A 24,679-nucleotide genomic window follows, 5' to 3' on the forward strand; every position below is an offset into this window, starting at 1 on the left:
AATTGTAATGTTGTTGCCTTGTAAATAATGATGGTGGGAGCTTTTAATAATTACTGCAATAGAGACTAGAGCGCTGCTTTCGCACTCATTTAGGTAGACTGACACCTTTATTTTCACAGGCTGGTTTGCAGTTGGTTCTACCTAGTTTCTTTATGAATCTCATTTCTACATCAATTGCTGCACTGCTGTTCACGATGATATGGAAACATAGAAAATAGCAGCAGTAGGCCATTCGGCCCTTTGAGTGTCCTCCACCATTCAATATGACCATGGCTTACCATCCAACTCAGTCCCCTGATGTTGCTTTTACCCCATGTCCTTCGATTCCTTTAGCCCTCAGAACTATATCTAACTCCTTCTTGAAAATATTCAGTGTTTTTATCTCAATTACCTTCTGTGGCAATGCGTCCTGCTTTTTGGGTGAAGATATTTCTCCTCATCTCTGTCCCCAATGGCCTACGCCATATTCTTAGACTGTGACCCCCGCCTTGGTTCTGGACTCGCCTATCACCAGGAACATCCTTTCTGTGTTTAACCTGTTTAGTTTCAAGTTTCATTCCTCTGAACTGTAGTGAATATCAGCCTCACCGATCCTGTCTCTCCTCATCCCTCAGTCCTTCTTCACTGACTGGGACAGCTTTGATTTGTCCTTTCTGGTAACGATCTGTTAGGGTGTTGGGAGGATTCCAGGACTGAGGGCCGAGTTGGGGGGGAGGGGGGAGCTGATCTGTGTCCAAAGGTCAATACTTGCACAGAATTCCTCTTCTGGTATTCTCTCTTTGTCTCTCCTACCTGCTATAGACTGTCAACAAGGTGATGAGATTGTCCCACTCTCCCAGAGACCTAGCCCTATCCTTATCACTAACTTTAACTTTTCAGTCAACCTAACTTTCAATTAACCCAAACTTAACTTTGTTAGTAACATTAACCTTAACCGTAACCCCAACCTAACCTTAACACCCCCCCAAATTAACACTAATCTTAACACTAAGCGTAACACTAGCTTTAGCCCTAAGAGTGATCCTAAGCCTAACCCAAGTGCCATTGCAGCTCAGGGAGCGCCACACTCCCTTTAACAGTTGTATTCAGCTCCTCTGTAGGAGCCTGTGTGCTTGATACAATTCCAACACTGCACTCTTTGCACTTGCTCCTATTCAGGTAAAGAATTTTTTGTGGGTCTTTCGAGCAGAACCAATCAGCGTGGTGCCCAAATTTTGGCAGATGTTTTTAAGGTGAGTAAACACTCTGTTTAATCTCAGTCTGTGATGTATCTGGAGGAGAGGAGTTGATGTGGGAGGGAATGGTGAGGTGTTCAATGGCACTTCGTGTGGGGCAAGCCAAAGATTAAGAGTAAAGAACGCATGTTGTGTCCTGTAATTATTTTCGAAGTGACAGATTTCTGTTTTTGTATTTATTCACTCATGGGAAAACTTGATTTTATTCAGTATTTATTGAGCAATTACTCTCTGACTCTCTATGTTTGAGTTCTCAGTCGGGAACAGCAGTTGCATATTGAGTCAGAGCTTTACAGCACAGAAACAGACCCTTTGGTCCAACTTGTCCGTGCTGACCAGATATTTTATATAAATCTAGTCCCATTTGCTAGCATTTGGCCTGTATCCCTCTAAACTCTTCCTATTCAATAACCCATCCAAATGTTTTTTAAATATTGCAATTGTACCAGCCTCTACCACTTCCTCTGGCAGCTCATTCCATACACGTACCACCCTCTGTGTGAAAACGTTGCCCCATAGGTCTCTTTTATATCTTTCCCCTCTCACCCTAAACCTATGCCCTCCAGCTCTGGACTCCTCCACCCCAGGGAAAAGACCTTGTCTATTCACCCTGTCAATGCTCCTCATGATTTTATAAACCTCTGTAAGGTCAGCCCTCAGCCTCCGATGCTCCAGGGAAAAAAAAGCCTATTCAGCCTCTCCCTGTGGCGCAAACCAGTCATCCAGTATTCAGACACTGAATAGTACTATTCAGTGACTTACACTCATATGTATGTGCGTTCATTAAGTGTTTGTCTTATCATCGAATTTTATAACACAATCAGAGCTTGTTCAGCCCAGTACTGGATCTTTGATCGGTCCTGCTTCCCCACATAGCTCTTCACACACTGGCTTTGCAATGTTATTATTGAGGCTGTTTCCACTGGCCTTTCAGGCAGTGTATTTCAAAACATAACAATTCTCCTCTAATTGTTTTGCCAGTTACCAAAACTGTGATTTGTTCTCTCTGTTGATCTGGTTCCTCCTTGTCTATTTGATCACAGCCCTCTGTCAGTCGGGTACCAATTCATGGCTGTGCCTTCCTCAGTGGTGACTCGCCAGTGATGCTCACTGCCCTCACACTCACTCCAATTTGCTAATGGGGTCCTGTGGAATTACTCCACAGCAAAGTTCACCTGAGGTTCCCACTGAGGGTCACTGTTCAGCCATTCTTGTTGCTCTCTCAGCAGATACAAACAAGGAACAAGTGTAGGCCATTCAGCCATTCAAGCCTGTACCGCCATTCAATAAGATTGTGCCTGAATGTTTCTACCCTTACTGTACATTCCTGCATTTCCCCTAAATCTTTCGTCCGCTTGTTCATCAAGAATCTGTCCATTTTTGTATTAAAAATCTTCAAAGCTCGTATACCCATAGCCTTTTGAGGAAGGGAATTCTCTCAGCCCTCTGAGAGAAAACTGTTTCCTTTTCTCTGCTTTAATAGATGACCTCCTACTTTTAAACTACGATGTGTTGGCTTGTGCGGACAAGAATAGGTTTATTGGCATGATATGCTGGTAACGTTGTGGGTGTGTTGCGTCTGTCTAATTGTGTCTGTGTATATCGGATTGTGTGTGTCTGCACCTTTATGTACCTCTGTGTGTTTGTGCATATGTGTCTTTTTATGTTTATGTGTGTTTTCTGTATTTGTGTGTGTGTGTTTGTGTACCTGTGTGTGTCTGTCACTGTGTGTGTATGTGTGTGTAGCTGTGATATTACCCAGTATCCCTGCACTAAGTACTCTCGGGACACCCTCACAGGCAGAGCCACACTGAAACAACAGATTTAACACTGGAAAGATGAAGTGGCCCACTCCACAGAAAATAACAATCAGAGTATTGCAGAAAAAACAGCAGGCAAAAAGTCAATACAACACAGAACAATCTTAAAGCAGCAGATGAATATAGTCCTGGTTATGTGCAATTAGCTGTAATTTTGGAGGCATTGATTTGGTTCAGCCATTAACGGACTAAGCTGATATTTGTTGATTACAGGACTATGCAGTCTCCACAGTGAATGTGACAGGTACTCTGCATCTGAAGACTTTCTGCACTATGGCTGGTCCTGACCTGATTGCCATTGGCTCAAGCATGGATGCTGAGAGGACTCTGGAGGTATGTAGGACATAACAGGAAGAGGCACTCAGCCCGCATTGGTAATTGCTGCTGCTAACCTTCACACCATTTCCCCACAACACCGAATATTTCCTCCAATCCCGGGTGCTCAGAGTTTACCGAACAAACACATAATGTGCTTTGTGCAAGAGAGGTCCACAGCATTGCCGCACTGTTATGAAGAACCATTTCTGACCTCTCTCCCAGCCTCTGGTTTTACACAGTGGCAACATGGACAACTATTCAATAATATTACAATGACTACAAGCACCATGAGAGTTCCTGCAGGCAGGAAAGGTGCTATATAAATGTAGGATCATAGTACTGACAAATAAGGTACAATGGCAACAGGATGATAAGCCACAACAGGAATTCAGTCAATTAGCCTCAGATCCCCAATGAATTAAAAACATGAAAGGGACCAGAAGTTCTGCAGGGTTTTGGTAAGGATCTTTTCTTAAAAAGGATATAGGCATCACAGAGTGGGTCAGCATTTATTGGCCGTCCCTAGTTGCCCCTTGAGAATTGCCTTCTTGAACCGCTGCAGCCCATGTGCTGTGTGTTGACCCACAATGCCCTGCGGGAAGGAATTCCAGGATTTTGACCCAGTGACAGTGAAGGAACGGCGATATATTTCCAAGTCAGGATGGTTTCTGGCTTGGAGGGGAATGTGCTCCCATGTATCCGCTGCCCTTGTCCTTCTAGATGGAAGTGGTCGTAGGTTTGGAAGGTGCTGCCTGAGGATCTTTGGTGAGTTTCTGCAGTGCATCGTGTAGATGTACACACTGCTGCTGCTACTGAGCATCGGTGGTGGAGGGAGTGGATGTGGTACCAATCAGTGGCTGCTTTGTCCTGATTGGTATCGAGTTTCTTGAGTGTTGTTGGATCTGCCCCCATCCAGGCAAGTGGGGAGTATTCCACCACACTCGTGGTCATATCCTGTGTGGTGCAAATGTTACTTGTAAATTTGTACCAATTTTGTTTTAGATTAGATTACCTATAGCGTGGAAACAAGCCCTTCAGCCCAACAAGTCCACACCTACCCGCCGAAGCGCAACCCACCCAGACCCAGACCCATTCCCCTACATTTAGCATGGCCAATTCACCTGACCTGCATATCTTTGGACTGTGGGAGGAAACTGGAGCAGCTGGAGGAAACCCACGCAGACACGGGGAGAATGCGCAAACTCACAGAGAGTTGCCTGAGGTGGGAATTGAACCCGGGTCTCTGGTGCTGTGAGGCAGCAGTGCCACCCACTTGCCACTTGTCAGCCCAAGCCTAGATATTGTCTAGATCTTGTTGTGTTTGAACAAGGACTGCTTCACTATCTGAGGAGTGATGGTGTTCAGCATTGTGCAGTTTTGCAATGATTTTCATTGTGCAAGTTTCCCCATATCGGATTAAGTCCAGTTCTGCCTGACCTAACAACGGGCTGAAGAGTGAGCAGTGACTCTGCATGGACATTACTGGGAGCTCGGCTGTATTCTCATTCCAGTTCAATAAAAGACACTGGAGCTTCTGCCCTTTTCAGCAAATCAGGGTGGCTGAGGGTAGCCAGGGGGCGCTATCTATACACTGTCCCCCATCAAACACTCCCAGAACAGGGACAGCATAAGGTTACATACAGAGTAAAGCTCTCTCTACACCATCCCCCATCCAACGCTCCCAGACAGGGACAGCACAGGGTTAGAAGAAGAGTAAAGCAACCTCTACACTGTCCCCATCAAACACTCCCAGGACAGGGACAGCACGGGGTTAGCTGCAGAGTAAAGCTCTCTGTTCACTGTCCCCATCAAATCATCCCAGGGTATTGTTGGCAGAATGTTCTGGCATTGAGAACCTGATGGGCAGTTTGTCCCCTTCCTTCCTTCACAATGTTACCCACCTTCCTCACGCTCATCCAGACACCAACCTCTCACCAGGGCACTAGTAAAATGCAACTCCAATTACAGGAAGACAGCAAGGACAAAGGCGATAGAGATCACAAAATAAATCAGATAATGTCTTTACCGCCGAGTGAACAAACATTTATACATGACAAAAGAATTGTTAACAGCTGTGCAATGAAGCTGGGTGGCAGGGTGAAATGTGAGGAGGATGTTAGGAGATTACAGGGTGACCTGGACAGGTTAGGTGAGTGGTCAGATGCATGGCAGATGCAGTTTAATGTGGATAAATGTGTGATTATCCACTTTGGTGGCAAGAACAGGAAGGCAGATTACTACCTAAATGGAGTCAATTTAGGTAAAGAGGCAGTACAACGAGATCTAGGTGTTCTTGTACATCAGCCAATGAAAGCAAGCATGCAGGTACAGCAGACAGTGGAGAAAGCTAAAAGCATGCTGGCCTTCATAACAAGAGGGATTGAGTATAGAGGCAAAGAGGTTCTTATGCAGCTGTACAGGGCCCTGGTGAGACCGCACCTGGAGTATTGTGCGCAGATTTGGTCTCCAAATTTGAGGAAAGACATTCTGGCTGTTGAGGGAGTGCAGCGTAGGTTCGCAAGGTCAATTCCCAGAATGGCGGGACTATCTTACGCTGAAAGATTGGAGTGACTGGGCTTGAGGTTAGAAGGCTGAGAGGGGATCTGATTGAGACGTATAAGATTATTAAAGGATTGGACACACTGGAGGCAGGAAGCATGTTTCTGCTGATGTGTGAGTCCCGAACCAGAGGACACAGTTTAAAAGTAAGGGGTAGGCCATTTAGATCAGAGTTGAGGAGAAACTTCTTCACTCAGAGAGTGGTGGGTGTATGGAATGCTCTGCCCCAGAAGGCTGTGGAGGCCAGGTCTCTGGATACTTTTTGGGCGGCACGGTGGCACAGTGGTTAGCACTGCTGCCTCACAGCGCCAGAGACCCAGGTTCAACTCCCGCCTCTGGCGACTCTCTGTGTGGAGTTTGCACATTCTCCCCGTGTCTGCGTGGGTTTCCTCCGGGTGCTCCGGTTTCCTCCCACAATCCAAAAATGTGCAGGTTAGGTGAATTGGCCATGCTAAATTGCCCGTAGTGTTAGGTGAAGGGGTTAACATAGGAGTATGGGTCTGGGTGGTATACGCTTCGGTGGGTCGGTGTGGACTTGTTGGGCCGAAGGGCCTGTTTCCACACTGTAAGTAATCTAATCTAAAAAAAAAGAGTTGGATGGAGCTCTTAAGGATAGTGGAATCAAAGGTAATGGGGATAAGGCAGGAACAGGATACTGATTAGGAATGATCAGCCATGATCATAATGAATGGTGGTGCTGGCTTGAAGGACAGAATGGCCTACTCCTGCACCTATTGTCTATTGTCATAAATAAGGCCGGGTACCCTGAAAGGTCAGTTGAAACCACAATGAGAAGGTTGTTTTAATTGACTTCTGCTGAGCCTGGTTTCAAATAGAAATTAATAATGTGAGAATTTTGAATTCAGTGTCACTGGTCGTGGGAGTTGCTGTGCACTTATTCACCACAATCTTGCAAACCTGTCTGTTGTAATTGTCAGAGGCACATGACACCAGGTTATAGTCCAACAGGTTTATTTGAAATCACAAGCTTTCAGAGCACTAACCCTTCGTCAGGTGCAGTGCCTTCGTCAGTTTACTTGGTGAAGGGGCAACGCTCTGAAAGCTTGTGATTTCAAACAAACCTGTTGGACTCTAACCTGGTGTCATGTGACCTCTGACCCAGTCGGCTCCCTGACTTCATGTTGTACTTGCAGCTGAGTGCAAACTCTGTGTGTCCTTTATTATTTTTGTCTGTGTTCCTTCTCTTCTGAATCATTGAATGCTTTGCTTCCAGTTCATGTCCCTTCCCATCAGTGTCAGGGAGGTACTGGAGATCAGTGAATGATGTAGCTGAAATCTCTGGGTTGCTGTGCTGGGATTTGTGCTCAGCAGCTGTATCTGTGCTGGAAGGTAGTCTATCTCTGAGCAAACTAACATCTCTCATAATCTGCTGGTTCTTATTTCTGAAACACAGCAGTTTGAGAAAAGGTGGCCTACTTCACGCTCGAAATGAACTTTCTTTCAGCAACATGACTTGGTATGAATCTCCAGCATAGCTGGTGTTTAGCCTGTGACTAAGGTACATTTGAAACCAGGGAGTCCCCAGTGTAGTCAGCACTCAGTTTTGAGTGAATCGATTTCAGTTCACTGATAGGGTGAGCCCATTGGAGAAGGGATGCAATCTGTCCTAGCCCCTGTTTCCCCTTCTTTACCACGTTAACAGAAACAGAAATTGCTGGAGAAACTCAGCAGGCTGGGTAACATTTGAGGGAAGAAACCAGAGCTAATATTACACGTCTGGTAACTCTTCGAGGGTTACAGGGAAAACACAGGGAAGTGGACGTAAGGAATGTTGGATCATCCATGATCCTATTGAATGGCAGAGCAGGCTCAAGGGGCCAAAAGGCCTATTCCTGTTCCTATTCCAGATGGATTTATAATGTCCTTGCAGGCTTTGTCGTTGAATTTTGTTTGATCAATGTCATAATCATTGAGTCAGACAGCACAGAAACAACCTTTCCGTCCAACCAGTCCATGCCAAACATTATCCCAAACTAAACTAGTCCCACCCACCTGCTCTTGACCAATATCTTTCCAAGGCAAAAGTGAGGACTGCAGATGCTGGAGATCAGAGCCTAGATTAGAGCGGTGCTGGAAAAGCACAGCAGGTCAGGCAGCATCCAAGGAGCAGGAAAATCAACGTTTCGGGCAAAAGCCCTTCATCAGGAATGAAGGCAGGGAGCCTCCAGGGTGGAGACATAAATGAGAGGAGGGTGGGGATGGGAAGAAGGTAGCCAAGAGTACAATAGGTGAATGAAGGTGATAGGGGGAGGGAATGAAGGTGATAGGTCGGAGAGGAGGATGGAGCGGATAGGTGGTGTCTCTCAGCCTATACTTCAGAATCCAAACCCTACCCCATTGAGGTAGTCAAGCCCTTCCACCCCTGCACCCTCTCCCCTGGAGTTACCTGGGTCCCAGCAGTGTCAGAGGGCAGAGATTTGTGCCAGTGAAGGGTGGTACCCTGTCTTTAAGAGGTTTCTAACAAAGCTTTCCAGTCCAGATTTTATTCAATGGACTGAATTTTAAATTCCCCAACTGGTGTGCTGGGATTGGAGACCATGCCTTTGGAACATTAGTGCAGCTCTAATACTGAGTAATGGGTTGAAGGGCTATTGGGAGAGAGCAGGAGAGTGGAGGTGAACCGAGATGAGCTCAGCTATGACTGTATCAAATGGTGGAGCATGTTCACAGGGCTGAATGGCCTCCTCCTGCTCTTAGATCTAATATTCCCATGTCCCTATACATCTCTGGATCCGTACCATGGTGATTGTGCAAAGATAACTCTTGAGGATACAAAGGCATTCTCTCCCCATGTTGCTATAGTGCAGGTGCACCTCAGCATTAACCCTTTCAGTGCCTTTCAGCCTCATCCAACAGAGCTCCCGCATCAATGCGTTTTCTTTATGGAACACTGAGTTAACATGACAGCCATCTCGACACAGGCTGAGTGACACCACTTCAGAGACACCACTTCACCACGTTTTGGGTCTGATATGACTCTTTTTCATCATAACAGACTGAAAACCTTCACTTTGTTTCTCTCTCCACAGATGCTGCCAGACTTGCTGAGTTTCTCCAGCATTCTCTGTGCTTGTTTTAGGTTTCCAGCACCTGCAGTGTTTTGTTTTTATTTGAATGTTTTCGCCTGTCATTCCTCCACCAGGCATTTTATCGGAATAGCATCTGGAACGCTGGCTGATTAGTCAGCGAGAGCAGCACAGGGGTGTGGCTCAGTGGTTAGCACTGCCGCCTCACAGCACCAGGGGCCCTGGTTTGATTCCAGCCTCAGGTGACCGTCTGTGTGGAGTTTGCACATTCTCCCTGTGTCTGTGTAGTTTTCCTCTGGCTGTTCCGGTTTCCTCCCACAGTCCAAGGATGTGCAGCTTAGGGTGGATTGGCCTGTGCTAAATTGCCTATTGATTACAGAGATGTGTAGGTTAGGTGTATTATCTATAGGAAAACGTAGGGATAGGGCAGGGGTGGTGGCTCTGTGTGGGTTGCTCTCCAGAGGGTTGATATGAGCTTGTTGGGCTGAAGGGTCTATTCCCATGCTGTAGGGATTCGATAAAAATTATTGATGTTTTTTTCTGGGAATGATTAGAGCTGTGAATTATTTTGGTGAAATGTAATGGTGGTGAATAATGGGAGGATGTAATGTAATTGGTGAGGTAAAAATTTAAATAAAAGCACAACTGGAAAGCTGAATAATCTTGACATTGGAGGCATATTATTTGGAATTATCAACGTCTTAAATATGGAAGTCACTTCAATATTGAGTTCAACAGTTTGAGACAATCAATGCTTCTGGATGTATGTTTGCTCACTGAGCTGGAAGGTTTGGTTTCAGGGAGACATCTCATCACCATACTAGGTAATATCATCAGTGAGCCTCCAGTGAAGCACTGGTGGTATGGCCCGCTTTTCATTTATGTGTTTAGGTTTCCTTGGGTTGGTGACATCATTTTCTGTGGTGACATCATTTCCTATGATGATGTCATACCCTGTTCTTTCTCTCAGGGGGCCGTAAATGGGATCCAAGTCAATGTATTTGTTGATAGAGTTCCGGTTGGAATGCCTTGCTTCTAGGAATTCTCATGCACATCTTTGTTTGGCTTGCCCTAGGATCGATGCATTGTCCCCAGTTGAAGTGCTGTCCTTCCTCATCTATATGTAAGGATACTAGTGAGAGAGGTTTCATGTCTTTTTGATGTTCACGTATCCTGCTGGTTGGTCCTCTGACTTGTTGTCTATATAGGACCTTTCAAGTTCATTAGCTGCTGTTTTAGTGTGTTGTTGGGTTTGTGGGCTACCATCATGCCAAGGGGTCTGAGTAGTCTGGCAGTCATTTCCAAGATGTCTTTGATGTAGGGGGGAGTGGCTACGGTTTCTGGACGTGCTTTGTCTGCTTGTTTGGGGTTGTTGCTCAGAAGGATTCTAGGTAATCCAAGATGGAGGATGGGAAAAATTTCTGGCTGTATCGGCTGCTCCTTTTTTGAGGTATTTTAGGTGTTGGAGGTGATTTCCTCGAATTCCAGGAGCAGCAATTACTGTTTTATATGCTGTTGCATTGTTTTGGAACTTTGGGAAAAAAAAGTCAAAACGACAGCAGTTTTAAAAGGGAGAAGAGCAGACAAAGGAAGCACGTGGTGAGGACAGTGCAGGAGAGAGAGAGACAGAGAGAGAGAGAACCTGCACAGTTACTGCCTTTGCTTTTTTGAATTCATGTATCGCTGGACATCGGAGTGCATCTGGGAAAATTAACAAACAGTGAATTTCACAACTAATCTTGGAGGAACCTGTTTGGGCGAAGTTAATCGTTGTTTTAAGTGTGTCCAATAGAAAGGCTGTAGTAGTGAGTAGAGTGGGTTCTTTCTTGATTATATGTTTTTGGAGATATATTTCTTGATTAAACTTAAAATATATGGAATGAGCTGCCAGAAGAAGTGGTGGAGGCTGGTACAGTTGCAACATTTAAGAGGCATTTGGATGGGATAGGAAGGGATATGGGCCGGGTGCTGGCAGGTGGGAGTAGATTGGGTTGGGATTCTGGTCTGACAAATGTGTTGCTGGAAAAGCGCAGCAGGTCAGGCAGCATCCAAGAAGCAGGAGAACGACATTTCGGGCATAAGCCCTTCTTCAGGAATCATGCTTATGGCTGAAACGTCGATTCTCCTGCTCCTTGGATGCTGCCTGACCTTCTGCACTTTCCAGCAACACATTTTTCAGCTCTGATCTCCAGCATCTGCAGTCCTCACTTTCTCCTTGGGATTCTGGTCAGCATGGATGGGTTGGACCGAAGGGTCTGTTTCCATGCTGTACAGCTCTATAACTCTATGACTCTAAATCGGCAGACTATGTTCATTGGGGACCCGTTCTTTTTGAATACACTGTATAGGTGATATTCCTTTGCTCAGCGTAGTTCCTCTGTGCTGCAGTGTGTGGTGGCTCGTTAAAATAATGTTCTAATGCAGCTTCATTTGTTGGTGTTGGGATGATTGTTTTTGTAGTTCAGCATTTCGTCCGTATGTGTTGTTTTCCTGTAGACGCTGGTTTGAAGTTCCACATTGGCTGGTCACTCTACAGTGACATCTAGGAATGGCAGTTTGTTGTTGTTTTCCTCCTCTTTAGTGAATTTTATGCCAGTAAGGGTATTATTGATGGTGTTGAAGGCTTCCTCTAATTTGATTCATTTGGTGATGACAAAGGTGTCATCCACGTAGTGGACCCAGAGTTTGGGTTGGATGGTTGGTAGAGCTGTTTGTTTGAGTCTCTGCATTACTGCCTCTGCTAAGGACCCTGATATCGGAGATCCCGTGGGTGTTCTGTTGGTTTGTCTGTAGGTTTTGTTGTTGAAAGTGAAGTGTGTGATAAGGCATAGGTCCACTAGCTTGATGATAATGTCCTTGCTGATGAAGTTAGTGGTGTTTGGTATATGTGTCTTTGGGTCTTCTAATAGTGTAGTCAGTGTTTCCTTGGCCAGGTTAATGTTGATTGATGTAAACAGGGCTGTTACATCAAAGGAGACCATTATTTCATCCTCTTCTATCTTGATGTCTTTGATGGTCTTCAGGAATTCTTGGGTGGTGTGGATGGAGTGGGGTGAGTCTTCTATTAAGTGTTTTAGTCTTTGGCCAGTCTATAAGTTGGTATTCCAGACAGTGAGACTATGGGTCTGAGGGGGGGCTCCTGGTTTGTGAATTTTGGGTAATCCATACAAGCGTAGTGTGTTGGATCGATCTGGTTTCATTTTTTGGAAGTCAGTCTTATTTATTTCTCCAAATTTCTAAAGTGTTTTTGAGTCGGGCTGTGATTCGGTTTTCTTGTTGTGGGGTCGGGTCTATCGCCATCTGTTGGTAAGTGTTGGTATCTGCAACACTTTCACGTTCGCTTTCTCAATGTAGTCTCTTTGATTTAGAATGACTGTCAAGCGTCCTTTGTCTGCAGGAAGCATAGCGACATTTTTATTTTTTAAAAATCCTTTCCTGTCTTGTGTATTGAGTGTGTTTCCTTCCTTTTTTCTGCTGAATGTTGGTGCGACTGTCTGTCTGATAGTCTGTCTGTGAGTTGGTTGTCTTTCAATGTTGTTTGTACTGCTGCTAAGAAATCTTTCTTGTCCGCATCCTGGAGGTTATAATTTAATCCTCTTACTAAGAAGGCTTTTTCACTCTCTGTTTAGGGTGAATGCTGGCCACTTAGTGGTTTAAATCTTGTCTCCATGTTTTATTCTCAGACACAGTTGTTCATTGTTCTGTCTTTAACACACACAATAGATCAACACTTTGTTCCTTTCCTAAAGCTGCCACTGCTTCCTTTGCCTTTTGTTCTGTGACATCTTTAATGTAATGTAGCCTCTCTGCCCTCATTGCTATCTGAATCCACCCCTCTTTTTCCCAGGCCATCCTTTTGATCAGCTACATCCATTGTATTTCTACCTCCCTTTGGTTATCAAGGAGAGGCACGGGACTCAAAATATTAAACCTGTTTCTCTCTCCACAGATCCCACCATGCCGATCCATCAGGCTTTTCCAGCATTTTCTGTTTTTATTTCAAATCTGCAGTATTTTGGTTTTATATTAATGAAATTGCAGGTGTTGGGTTTGGAGGTGTAACTCAAAATGTGTCTGTTTGTCAATAAAAGCTCCAGGCTGTGTGGAGATCAGTAGTGTGAGACGGCAGTATAGCCATAACAGTGTGATGAAAGGCACAGAAAAATATTAGAGAAATAAAGCATAAAAGTGGGTGAGTTCTTTTATTCATTCAATAGATGTTGGGCCAGTATTTATCACCCAAACCTAACTACCCTGGACAAGCTGGTTTAGAGCTTCCAAGTTGTTCAGGTGTTGTAACATTCCCAAAGCTATGAAAGAGGAAGATCAAGGATTTTGACCGAGTGACACTGAAGTTGTACCAGTATAGTTCCAAGTCAGGATGGTGATGGATAGTCAAGGGGAGACAATGTCCTAGTGTCACTGGACCGTTAATCCAGAGACCCAGATATAATTCCAGGAAAATCAAGTTTGACTCATACCATGGCAGATGGTGGGTTTGAATTTAATAAAAATTGGGAATTAAGAGTCTAATGATGACCATGAATTCATTGTCGGTAATCAGGAAAGTCCCCTCAGGTTCCCTTTAAAGAAGGAAACTGCCATTCTCACCTGCTCTGGCCTACATGTGACTTCAGGTGCACAGCAACATGGCTCAGTTTATCTGCCCTCTGGGCACTTAGGGATGGGCAATAAATACTGGCCCAGTGATACTCACACCCCCTGTGAATGAATAAAAAAAACTCAAAGTTCATTCTTTCTGGTAGAGTAATGGCCAGCTATAAGAGCCACCAATTAAAACCATAAACTAACTAATAGAGGGGAAAGCTTGTATAGAGACAGGGGTGAGAATGTGGATCTCACTACTACGAGGAAAGCAGAGATGTATTTAAGGGGAAGTCAGATAAATATACAAGTCACAAAGAGCAGAGGGATGTGCTGATAGTGTGATCAAGATGAGGAAGAAGGAGGTTCACACACAGCAGAGAGACTGGCATCAATCTGTTGGGCCAAATGGCCTGTTTCTACGCTGTGAATTCTTCATAATCCATTCAGAATTATTTCAGAGTGTAATGACAAAAATGAGCACCTCTTTCTCACCTGGTTCTCTGTATGGTGAAAACTAACTGGACATGCCTGTCCCTGGTTGGACCGATGATCAGTTCTTGAACCGATGGAACAGGCTAGAAAGCCACATCCTGCTCCCATCAGATCAGAAAATAAAGGAAGAGGTTGTCTCTGCTAACTGAGCCAGTTAAGTGTGGCTTTACTGTGGCTGCTTCCCTGAGTTTGACTGACTTCTTTTACTCAACAGCAAATGCTGGGCTTGAGTGACCACAGCTACAGCACGCTTAAATTGCCAGATGATGAAGCTGCAAACTGTGTTTACCTGAACAGCCCAGAGAAGGGCCACGTTCTACTGCACCGAACTGCAAAGGAGTTTCCTGAAAGTGCTAAGGTAAATCAAACATTGCTTTCACTTTGGTGAACTTCTTAAAGAACTTTTGCTCAGAAGAGGAGCTTTTACAGCTAACTTGCTGTTACATAAGAACCTTGTGGCATTATCGCTAGACCGTTAATGCAGAACCTCAGCTTATGTTCTGGGTTCGAATCCCGCCACAGCAGATGGTGGAATTCAAATTGAATAAATAAAAATGTCTGGAATTAAGAATCTACTGATGACCATAAAACTGCTATTGACTATTATAAAACCCATCTGATTCACTAATGCCCTTTAGTGCCACCCTTACCGGTCTGGCCTCCATGTGACTCCAGACCCACAGCAATGTGGCTGACACTGAACTGACCCCCCGGACAATAAGTGATGGGAAATAACTGCTTGGCCGAGCCAGCAATGCCCACATGCCATGAATGAATAAAAAAAAGCTAGAAACAGCAGTAGGCCATTCAGCCCTTCTATTTAATATGATGGTGGCTGATCTCATCTCAGCTTCAATGCCATTTTACTGCCCTTCAACCCATTGCCAGTGAAAAACCTGTCCACCTCCTCTTGCAATTTTACTTCAGGGTCCCAGCATCCATCACATTCTGGGCATTGAGCTCCACAGATTCATGATACTTGACAAGAAATAATTTCTCCCCATCTCTGTTTTAAATCTACTACCCCTTGTCCTAAAACAATGACTTCACATTGACATGATCACCCGACATGAGGAAACCTCACCTCCACGTTGACTGTGTCAATCCCCTTTAGCATCTGACAGACTTCAACTCAACCTCCTGTCATTCTGCGAAACTTCACCGTGTGTCAGCGTAACCTGCTCAATCTCTCTTCTTCAGACAAACCTCCCATCTCTGGAAGCAATCTAGTGAACCTCTTCTGAACTGCCTCCAATATAGCTATATCCTTCCCCAAGCAAGGGGGAACAAAATTGTTGTTACGTTTCCTTGTTATTATTAAGAAGCTGCAATCTGGAACAAGTCCATGCTACCCATATTAAAATCATCAAATCCCCAGCACTATGATGGCTCATTGCTTGCAATGTTCTCAGCCCCCTGTACAGTGCTCCTGTACAGTGTTCAATGCTGAGGGTTAAATGCAATCTCTTTGAAAAGTTATTATTGACCGTGTTTCCACTGAATAAAAATGAAGGTGAGTTAAGTTACGCAGCAGTCATGACATTTTCCCAATGGAATCATAGTATCTCAGCATGTGGCAAGTGGCCATTCAGCCCATCATATGTCTACCAGTTCTTTGAAAGATCCTCCAATTTATACCCACAGCCCACCCCTGGGAGACAAGTTATGGCCCTACTTTTGGTAATAAGAAGATAGACTTGCAAATGATTGAAGTAAATGAGACAAAACACAGTACAGAGATGAATCACTCATAAAGGTTTTCAGATACCACCCCTTGGAATCTGGGAATTTTGTAAGAAGAAAACTACTTTTGTCTTGCTTGGCATTTTTTAAAACATTGTCAAACATGTCATTTAGTTTTATGTTTTGCATTTCAGTTCAATGACAGTTTTGAGTAACTTAAAAACTTTCCTTTTGTAAATGCAAGGATTGTGAGAATTGGCTGAATTTCTCTTTGTGAACACAACAACATAAACCAGACCAAGGAACATCAAGTGACAGGGATCATATTGAGATATTGCAGTGACCGGAATTAAATTGATGTTATTGCTATCTTTGTTTTAGATAGCCTTGTTCTGGGCGGCACGGTGGCACAGTGGTTAGCACTGCTGCCTCACAGCGCCAGAGACCTGGGTTCAATTCCCGCCTCAGGCAACTCTCTGTGTGGAGTTTGCACATTCTCCCCGTGTCTGCGTGGGTTTCCTCAGGGTGCTCTGGTTTCCTCCAGAGGTGAATTGGCCATGCTAAATTGCCCGTAATGTTAGGTGAAGGGGAATGGGTCTGGGTGGGTTACGCCTCGGCTGGTCAGTGTGGACTTGTTGGGCCGAAGGGCCTGTTTCCACGGTGTAAGTAATCTAATCTAGCCTGTGGCTTGCAAATATACATGAAATTAGAATTTGTCTGAAGCCCTAGAGCTGACTCTTGCAAACATGAACAAAATTCAGAGATGGCGAGCTTTCTGGGATATTAACTCTTCTCCAAAACCAAAAAAAAACTGCGAATGATGTAAATCAAGAACAAAAACAGAAACTGTTGGAAAAGCTCAGGCAGCATCTGTGGAGAGAAATCAGAGTTAACATTTCGGGTCTCTCTTCACAGATGCTGCCAGATCTGCTGAGCTTCACCAGCAATTTCTGTTTGTGTTTTCACATTGACGTAAGAACATACAATCAGGAGGCCGTCCAGCTCATCGAGCCTGCTCCCCAATTTAATAAAATCATGGCTGATCTTTTCGTGGCCTCAATTCCACTTACCATATCCCTTAATTCCATTATTTTTCAAAGAAGTATCTACCTTAGCTTTAAAGGTGATTACTGAAGTAGCATCAACTACTTCCCTGGCCAAGGAATTCCATAGATTCACAACCCTCTGGGTGAAGAAATTCCTTCTCAGTTCAGTTCTAAACCTGTTCCCTCTAATCTTCAGGCCATGTGCTCTTGTCCTAGTCTCACCTACCAACGGAAACATCCTCTTTATTTCTATTTTATCGATTCCCTTCATAATTTTATATGTTTCTATAAAATGTCCCTCATTCTTCTAAATTCCAGTGAATATAATCCTAATCTACTCAGTCTCTCCTCATAAGCCAACTCCTCAACTCCGGGATCAACCCAGTGACCCTCCTCTGCGCCCCCTCCAGTGCCAGTCCATCCTTTCTCAAGGAAGGAGACCAAAACTGCACACAGTACTCCAGGTGTGGCCTCACCAGCACCTTGTACAGCTGCAACATAACCTCCCTGCTTTTAAACTCAATCCCTTTAGCAATGAAGGACAAAGTTTCATTTGCCTTCCTAATGACCTGTTGTACCTGTAGACCAACCTTCTGTGATTCATGCACAAGGACACCCAGGTCCCTCTGCATAGTAGCATGCTGCAACTTTTTACCGTTCAAATAATAATCCTTTTTACCGTTACTCCGACCAAAATGGATGACGTCACATTTACTAACGTTGTAGTCCATCTGCTAGACCTTTGCCCACTCACTCAATGTATCTATGTTCCTCTGCAAAGTTCCACAATCCTCTGCACACTTTGCTCTACCACTCATCTTAGTGTCATTGGCAAACTTTGACACACTACACGTGGCCCCCAACTCCAGATCATCGATATAAATTATAAATAATTTGTGGTTCCCAACACGGATCCCTGAGGCACACCATTAGTCACTGACTGCCAGCCAGAATAGTGTACATACCACCACAAGCAAAGGTTGAGGAAGTTCTGGATGTGCTGTACTCCACCACTAACACCCTGGAGACAGAACACCCTGAGGCCCTGTTTATTGTGACTGGCGACTTCAATCAAGCCAATCTAAGGAAAATGTTGCCCAATTACCACCAGAACATTACCTGGCTCACCAGGGGCCCAAACATGTTAGACCACTGCTACACCACTGTGAAAGATGCCCACCACTCCATCCCCCGCCCTCATTTCGGGAACCCCGACCACAATGCCGTGCTTCTTCTCCCGGCTTACAGGCAAAAGCTCAACTAGGAGACCCCCTCGCGGATACAGGTCCAGTGCTGGTTGGAGGAGGCAGAGAATCAACTCCGGTGCTGCCTGGAATCGGCTGATTGGGCCGTGTTCAAACAGGCCACAGGTACCTTGGACGAGTACGCCACCACTGTCACAGACTCTATCAGCAAGTGTGTGGAGGAGACACCCGGCAACTATGGCAAGGACTGAATGACCTCACAGGTTCTAAAAAGAGACAGTGCAAGATAGCAGACAATGACACATCCCTCCCAGATCATCTCAACGCCTTCTATGCTCGCTTTGAGCAGAATTTTGACGGAGAGGTAACACCTGTTCCGACAAGTCCTGACGAACCTATCCCAACAGTCACTGCATCAGAGGGCAGATCACTTTTCCTTCAAGTGAATCCAACGAAAGCGATGGGACGAGACACAGTGCCAGGCCGTGCACTCAGAGCATGTGCAGATCAACTGGCAGAGGTCTTCTCCAACATCTCCAACCTCTCCCTGCAGCAGCCACTGTCCCGGCCTGTTTCAAGAGGTCAACATCATCCCTGTGCCTAAGAAGGCTCATGCAGCATGTCTCAATGACTACCGCCCAGTGGCCCTAACTTCGGTGGTCATGAAGTGCTTTGAAAGGCTGGTCATGACATTAATCAACTCCAGCTTCCCCTCTACTCTTGACCCACTCCAATTTGCCTATCGGACCAATAGATCCACGTCCTTCACTCCTCCCTAAAACATCTTGACACCATGAACAGCAACGTAAGAATCCTACTCATTGACTACAGTTCAGCCTTCAACACTATTATTCGCTTGAGACTGATTACTACACATAGTGATCTCGGACTAAGCCCCTCTCTCTGCAACTGGATCCTCAGTTTCCTGACCCACAGGCCACAATCAGTGAAGATTGGGGACAATATTTCACTAACACTCAACACTGGAGCCCCCCAGGGGTGAGTACTCAGCCCCCTACTGTACTCACTGTATACCCATGACTGCGTTGCCAAATACCAGACTAATGCCATTTACAAGTTCGCTGATGACACCACCATAGTCGGCCGAATCTCAGATGGCGATGAAACAGACTACAGATGGGAGATGGAAGACCTGGATAAATGGTGCACTGAGAACAACCGAGCTCTCAATGCCGGCAAAACCAAGGAACTCATTATTGACTTTCGGCGGGATGTTACTCATGCCACCCTACACATTAACAGCACAGAGGTGGAACGAGTGGAGAGTGTCAAGGTCCTGGGAGTGGTCAACCACAACAAGCTTTCTTGGTCACTTCATGTGGACGCACTGGTTACAAAGGCCCAACAACATCGCTTCTTCCTCAGGCAGCTGAGAAAATTTGGCATGACGGTGAATACCCTTGCCAACATTTATAGGTGCACCATCGAGAGCATTCTGTCTGGATAGAACATAGAACAATACAGCGCAGAACAGGCCCTTTGGCCCTTGATGTTGCACCAACCTGTGAACTATTCTCAGCTCGTCCCCCCACACTATCCCATCATCATCCATGTGCTTATCTAAGGATTGTTTAAATCTCCCTAATGTGGCTGAGTCGACTACATTAGCAGGCAGGGCATTCCACGCCCTTACCACTCTCTGAGTAAAGAACCTGCCTCTGACATCTGTCTTAAATCTATCACCCCTCAATTTATAGTTATGCCCCCCCCATACAAGCCGACATCATCATCCTAGGAAAAAGACTTTCACTGTCATCCCTATCTAATCCTCTGATCATCTTGTATGTCTCTATCAAATCCTCTCTTAGCCTTCTTCTTTCCAATGAGAACAGGTTCAAGTCTCTCAGCCTTTCCTCATAAGACCTTCCCTCCAGACCAGGCAACATCCTGGTAAATCTCCTCTGCACCTTTTCTAATGCTCCCACATCCTTCCTGAAATAGGGGGGGACCAGAACTGTACACAATATTCCAAGTGAGGCCGCACTAGCGTTTTGTATAGTTGCAGCATGATATTGTGGCTCCAGAACTCAATCGCTCTCCCAATGAAACCTAACACACCGTATGCCTTCTTAACAGCACTATCAACCTGGGTGGCAACTTTCAGGGATCTATGTACATGGACTCCAAGATCCCTCTGCACATCCAGACCACAAAGAATCTCTCCATCAACCCAGTACTCTGCCTTCCTGTTATTCTTCCCAAAGTGCACCACCTCACATTTAGATGCATTGAACTCCATTTGAACTCTCAGCCCAATTCTGCAGTTTATCCAGGTCCCCCTGCAACCTGTAACATTCTTCCAAACTGTCCACTACTCCACCAACTTTAGTGTCATCTGCAAATTTACTAATCCATCCACCTATGCTTGTGTCTAAGTCATTTATAAAAATGACAAACAGCAGTGGTCCCAAAACAGATCCTTGTGACACACCACTAGTAACCAGACTCCAGGCTGAATATTTTCCATCAACCACCACTCGCTGCCTTCTTTCAGAAAGCCAGTTTCTAACCCAAACTACTAAATCATCCTCAATTCCATGCCTCTGCATTTTCTCCAACAATCTACCATGTGGAATCTTATCAAAGGCTTTACTGAAGTCCACGTATACCACGTCAACTGCCCTACCCTCATCTACATGCCTGGTCACCTTCTCAAAAAACTCAATGAGGTTTGTGAGACACAACCTGCCCTTGACGAAACCATGTTGACTATCTGAAATCAAATTGTTGCTTGTGTCTCACTAGCTGGTATGGCAACCGTACCATTCATGATTGGAGACGGTTACAGAGAGTGGTAAACTCAGCCCAGACAATCACAAAGGCCAACCTCCCATCTATAGAATCCATCTCCAAAGCCCTCGGTCAAGGAAAGGCCGCCAGCATTCTCAAAGATCCATCCCACCCTGGCAATGTTTATCTACAACCTCTACCATCAGGGAACAAGTACAGAAGCCTGAACACACGCACCAGCCGGTTTCGAAACAGCTCCTTATCCACTGTTGTTAGAATACTGAATGGACTCACAAACTCTTAACATTTGCCTGTACCTGTGTTTTTGTTTTTGCTGCTGTTTACCTATTATTTACTTATCTTTGCTACTTAACTCTGTGACCTGTTTGTATTACTCGCAAAACAAAGCTTTTCACTGTGCCTCAGTACACGTGACAATAAATTCAATTCAATTCAATTATCCCCACTCTTTGCTTCTTGTTAGTCAACCAATCCTCTATGCACGCTAATACTCTAGCCCTCACAACTCTCCTTGTGTGCCATAGAATCACATTTTGATTCACCTGAGTGCTTTTATTTCTATTGAATTGCGTGATATACCTTCAAAACAACCACTTGTCACTTTGAATAAAGATATATTTCTTGAAATTTATTGTTGGCTGCTTTCGTAGAATGAGCAGGTCTCCTGCGGCATCGCTCAGAACAAGTCTGGAGATAATGTTGCAGAAACTCAGGGGGGGTTCAAGCCATTACAGCTTTTGGTCTTTTTGAAGCTCTCTGTTAGCCTTGGCTCTGTTGGGAGGATTCCTCCCTTTGACCGACAGGCTAGTGATCAGATTCCTATTCTAGCCTTGAGTACGGTTATCTGGGATAGCACAGAGAGTGTGCTGCAATGTCTTTGGGATACAATATTAAATCAAGGTCCTATTAGCCTCCAAACCATCATGCACTATAGTACATAGAACACAGACAAGTACAGCACAGGAACAGTCCCTTCAGCCCACCATTTCTGTGCTGACCATGATGCCATTCTAAGCTAATCCCATCTGCCTGCACACACTCCATGCCCCTCTTTTCTCTGTCTGTTTTTGTGTCTGTCTAAATGCCTCCTAAACGTTGCTGGCACATCTGCTTCTCCTACCTCCCCTGTCAACATGTTCCAGGCACCCACCACCCTCTGTGTAAAAGACTTCCCTCACAAACCTCCTTGAAGTGTTCTCCCTCTCACCTTAAACCGACTGAAGAAGAAAAGCTGTGTTGTTCTTGTGGCCTTTTCAATATTTATCCCTCAATCAGCATCACCTGATACAAGCCGTTGGGGGTCATTATGGAATCATTGACTCATACAGGTCAGGGGAGGCCTTTTGGCCCATCAATTCTGTGCTGCCAAAAATACTCTGTACACTTACCCCACTCTGCTACACGAGGCCTATAGCCCTCTATGTTATGAGACTGCACGTGGTCAAGTACTTTTTGTAGATTGTGAGGTTCCCTGATACAACCACCCTCTGAGACAGTGCATGTTACACCCCCACCACCCTCTGAGACAGTGCATGTTACACCCCCACCACCCTCTGCGTGAAAGTAATTCACCTCAAACCTGTTTCAAGACTCCTGTCATTTAGTTTAAAATCCCTCCTTACCCCACCTCCTGTTATTGACTCTTTTTCTAAGGGGAACAGCTGCTCTCTCTTCACCCTGCCTATTCCCCTGATTATCTTATACGTTGTCTCATTGCTGTTTATGGGATCTTGCTGTGCACAGTTGGCTTCTATATTACCTATTGCATCAGTGACTACTTCAAGTCACTGTAACATGTTCTGCAAAGTTTTCCAATTGAGAAATATAAATGATCCACTCTTTTCTAACTGGTTGGTACCCACAAGAAATGATAACTTTGTTAAATCTGCAAACAGTGTGTTTGAAATTATTTTTAATTCAGGGCGAAGCATAATTTACTTAAAAAATGGGAATTCCAAACTGTCTGACTCAGTGTGTCAAAGATATTTCTCAGAATCATTTAGAACCAGGAAATTCATTTCATTTTCAGCCCTTTAAAGTTCTCAGCTCGGTCGTCATTAGATTGTGATTCATTTTTGAAAATGTCTTTCAAGCTGTTTTTATTTTGCGCTCATCAGGACAAATGCAGGAATGTCAAATTTCAAACAATCACAGCAATAACTTGGAGGCTGGAGGGGAATAGAGCTGCTTTCTCCATGAAAATGCTTCAATTAATCAAGAGTCAAATTGTCCCCAATCCCCATCCTTTTCTCCTGTTGTGACTTCCTTTATTCATTCACAGGACGTGGGCATCACTAGCTAGTCCAACAATTATTGCCCATCCCTAATTGCCCTGAAGACAGTTGTGAGTCAACCACATTGCTGTGGGTCTGGAGTCACATGTAAGTCAGACCAGGTAAGGAAGGCAGTTTCCTTCCCTAACGGATATTAGTGAACCAGATGGGGTTTCCCAACAATCGACAATGATCTTCATTGACTTTTGATTCCAGAATTTTTCTTATTGAATTCAAATTCCACCATCTGCCATGATGGGATTCCAACCCGTTTCCCCAGAACATTCCCTGGGTCTCTGGATTAGCAGTCCAACAATAATACCACTAGACTTTTACCTCCCCACATTATTTGAAATTTGGCAATCTTGTGGCTCATCCTGTTTGAAGCTAGACAAAAGGTCTCAACGACACATATGTCTGCATGTGAGTTGGAGAAGATTTTAAATGTGTTTATCTCTTTCTCCCTCCCAGGTGTTTAAAAGCCTGAGCAACTATACATTGATTCCAGTCTCCAACACTGAACTGGCCAAAGTTGATGGAAGCCTTACTTGCTGTTCCATACTTCTGAACAAAGGCGCTTGAAATATGAAGCTCCTCTTTTTTAAACAAAAAAAGAAATTTCTTTTAATTGGCAATAATGTGATTACTACGTTACTGAATCTATTCTGAAATTACAATCTTTACTTGAGTTCTTCTAAACCCTTCTCTTCCACTGTGCTCTGAATGCTGTGTTTTGGAAGGCTGGGATCAAGTAGACTGTTACTGCCACCTTGTGATTAAAACTATGTATAACTTCCTTTTCTTTGAATTAACTGCTCAGATATTCTGACGAGGATATATATATATATATATTCAGATGTTAAAAGGGTGAATTTTATCTTATAAGAGAATGATTACAATTTTTATTTACTTACTACAGTTGATTGTTTTGTAAGTGGGAATTAGTTTTCCTTTGTTTTGATTCTTTTCCAGTGAATGACAAAAGTTGCTCGTTAATATCTCGCAGCGCAGGTTTTGGAATACAACACTTGGTGACTTGCATGCCTTCAACTGTCTCCTTCGTTTGCATTCCACAACCTGCTTTCACATTTCATTGACCTTGCAGTAATGAATCATTCTAAATGACCCAGTTCCATTCTGCCTTCGACCTTACTTGGAGCAATGGTTCTGCTTAAGTCAGGCTGACCCGTTTGCCAGTGTTTGTGCCAAAGGCTGCTTTGTCTTCAGTTTGCCACAAAGCATTACCATGTCTCACGATTGTCAAATTTGATTGCTTGTTGTGTTCTTCATCTGCTTCATGTGAATGAAATAAAAGTCATTGCCAATGCTACATTGAATGTGTTTGGTCCATTTTAACTTGCACCACCCAATACTGAAACTCATATTCATAATTTTGAAGAAGTATACATTCAAAGCAACATTATAAGTGTGCTACTATTTTATCAGAAGGGCTATTAGTTTGAATTTGGTTATGTTTCCAAATGACTTTCTCATCACATCCATGCATTATACACTGCTCTTAGTCACTTCTGTAATCAAACTGCAACAGTCATTTCAGATGTTTCTTGCCAAACACCCTTTTAACAGTGAAATTATTGCAATATTATTTAATCATGTTTAA

At 44.4% G+C, this 24,679-nt stretch overlaps 1 protein-coding gene across 2 annotated transcripts in view; it reads left to right on the top strand.

Annotated features, from left to right (window-relative positions):
- The window catches only part of ddah1 (dimethylarginine dimethylaminohydrolase 1), a 137,938-nt gene extending 113,550 nt beyond the window's left edge, over nt 1-24,388 (top strand). For both annotated transcript variants that reach the window (XM_043700070.2, XM_087990353.1), the window contains exons 3-6: nt 1,159-1,232; nt 3,269-3,388; nt 14,294-14,437; nt 23,530-24,388. In XM_043700070.2, the coding sequence (XP_043556005.2) occupies nt 1,159-1,232; nt 3,269-3,388; nt 14,294-14,437; nt 23,530-23,640 (449 nt within the window). In that variant the 3' untranslated portion in view covers nt 23,641-24,388. The remainder of the gene's footprint in view (nt 1-1,158; nt 1,233-3,268; nt 3,389-14,293; nt 14,438-23,529) is intronic.
- The last annotated feature ends 291 nt before the right edge of the window (nt 24,389-24,679 follow it).

This window comes from Chiloscyllium plagiosum, unplaced genomic scaffold, assembly GCF_037043375.1.
Source record: "Chiloscyllium plagiosum isolate Xiang-an unplaced genomic scaffold, Cpla_swu_hap1 HiC_scaffold_9, whole genome shotgun sequence".
In the NCBI taxonomy this organism is placed as follows: Eukaryota; Metazoa; Chordata; class Chondrichthyes; order Orectolobiformes; family Hemiscylliidae; genus Chiloscyllium; species Chiloscyllium plagiosum.